The 2,269-nt window shown below is 56.5% G+C and overlaps 1 protein-coding gene across 1 annotated transcript in view; it reads left to right on the top strand.

Annotated features, from left to right (window-relative positions):
• KHDC4 (KH domain containing 4, pre-mRNA splicing factor) overlaps positions 1–1,305 on the top strand; it is a 19,050-nt gene extending 17,745 nt beyond the window's left edge. Inside the window, exon 11 of the mRNA XM_050984813.1 lies at positions 9–1,305. Within this exon, the coding sequence (XP_050840770.1) occupies positions 9–281 (273 nt within the window). The 3' untranslated portion in view covers positions 282–1,305. The remainder of the gene's footprint in view (positions 1–8) is intronic.
• The last annotated feature ends 964 nt before the right edge of the window (positions 1,306–2,269 follow it).

Here is a 2,269-nt window from a genome sequence, read left to right as displayed (position 1 = left end):
TTTTATTTGTTTTATTTTTATTTTTTTTCCTTCTTTGGCGGGGGGGTGCTGGTGGGGGCTTGTTTTGTTTTCCCCTCCTAGATCATCAAGCCAAGAAGATGAAAACTGCAGAGAAGGGCTTTGGATTAGTGGCCTATGCTGGAGATTCTTCAGATGAAGAGGAGGAACACGGTGGCCATAAAAACGCAAGTACTTTTTCACAGGGCTGGAGTTTGGGGTACCAGTACCCCTCCTCACAACAACGAGCTAAACAACAGATGCCTTTCTGGATGGCACCATAAAAAAAAACTAAAACTGCACAAAGAGTTTTCATTCATCTGGTTTTTCCCCCTCTAGCAATAATGCATGTGTATTTCAGAATGAACTGGGCAGAGAGGAGTTGTTTTTACATTTGCAGAAGCCAATTTCCCCTCGGAAGGGCTCCGTTGTTTTTTAAAATGCTCATTTTTGGCAGTGTATTTGTCAGTTTTCAAAAGGAGTGTTTGGAGTAGCATCCTGACTGCAAGGGAGTGCTGTCAAGAGGAACCAGGGAAGCCTCTTGGGCCTTTTTTTCAGTTTCTGCCAGATGATTTAAAGGGAAGAGTCAGTGACACTGACTTCACTCTGCATTTTTGGAGTGCTCCTGCTTTGATCTGCTGGTGACTCAGCCTCAGGTTTGGACTTTCACCAGAGGGAAGGAACAACATCCAGCAGTCAGGAAAAACTTGAGCATCACATTTGGAAAACTCTTGGTTTTATTTCAGACAGACATCTCCTGGAACTCAGCTGGGTTTGATTTTTGAAATGTGATTTTACCAATCCCACAAGTTCTCGTTCTGGCCAGATGTTGGCCTGGGGGATGCTCAGGTTTTTGGATAGCTCCAGGTGGACTTGGCACTGTAGGCCAAGTGCTGAACTGTTTCCAGTCACCCCAGGACTCCAACTCAGCAGGAATTCCTTTTGCAGAGGCTCAGCCCCATCTCCTCCCTCCCTCACTGGATTCCACCCGAGCCAGAAGGTTCCACGGTGGTTTCCCAAAGGGCAGCAGCTCCTGCCTGGCGTGCAGAACCTGGGAATGAGGTTTTGGACTGTTGTTTTTGGACACAAACTGCACTGGGGGGCTGAGTGGGGTGGGCTGGTGCAGACAGAACTCTTGCACAGAGCAGTGACAGGAGGACTGGGCAGCTTTTGGGGCAGGAACTGTGGTTTTGAGAAGCTGGGTCACTGCTGCAGCCAGGGCTGCCTCACCTGTACAAACCTCAGCTTTCCCACGTGGTGTAAATAATTGGAAGTGTACTTTCATTATAAATAAATGTATAAATATTCTGCTTCCTGCTGCTGCTTTGGGTGAGGCTTGGAGGTTGGGATAAGGGTGGGGGGGATGTGGGGCTGGGGGAGCCCTCGGGGATGGGAGGGGGTCTGGGGTTGGGGGTCCCCGAGATTTGGAGTCTGGGATAAAGGTTGGGGGGATAGGAGGGGAGCCGGGGTGGGGGGTCCCCGAGGATCGGGGGGTCCCCGAAGTTTGGAGCCTGTGATAAGGATGGGGGAGATGGGAGGGATCTGAGGTTGGGGGTTCCCGAGGTTTGGAGCCTGGGATAAAGGTGGGGGGGGATAGGAGGGGGTCCGGGGTTGGGGGTCCCCAGGGATCAGGGGGTCCCCGAGTTTTGGAGCCTGGGATAAGGGTGGGGGAGATGGGAGGGATCTGGGGTGGGGGTCCCCAGGGATCGGGGGGTCCCCAAGGTTTGGAGCCTGGATAAGGATGGGGGAGATGGGAGGGATCTGGGTTTGGGGTCCTCGAGTTTGGAGCCTGGGATAAAGGTGGGGGGATGCGGGGCTGGGGAGCCCTTGGGGATGGGAGGGGTCCGGGGTTGGGGGTTCCCAAGGATGGGGAGTTCCCCGGAGGTGGAGGGGCTGGGAGAGGGGGTTGGGGCTGGGGGGGAACCGAGGGGTTTGAGGGGATCTGGGGCTGGAGAGGGGGTTGGGGCTGGGGGGAGTCCCTGGGTGCTGGGGCTGTGGGGAACGGGGGAGAGAGGGGAGCCGGGAGCTGAGGGAAACCCCGAGATCCGGGAGGGGAGTCCCGGGGCTGAGGGGCTGCGGGTCCGGGGGCCGGTGCTGTGTCCCGATGTGTCCCCCGCCGTGTCCCGTCCTGTCCCCATTGTGTCCCCGCCGTGTCCCCCGTTGTGTCCCCATCCTGTCCCCATCCGGTCCCCGCCGTGTCCCGTCCTGTCCCCGTCCCGTCCCGTTGTGTCCCCTCCGAGCCGCCGTCGGGCTCCGCCCGCTGCGCTCCCCG

Source organism: Serinus canaria, chromosome 25 (genome assembly GCF_022539315.1).
Source record: "Serinus canaria isolate serCan28SL12 chromosome 25, serCan2020, whole genome shotgun sequence".
NCBI lineage: Eukaryota > Metazoa > Chordata > Aves > Passeriformes > Fringillidae > Serinus > Serinus canaria.
This window is presented reverse-complemented; position numbering and strand designations above follow the sequence as displayed.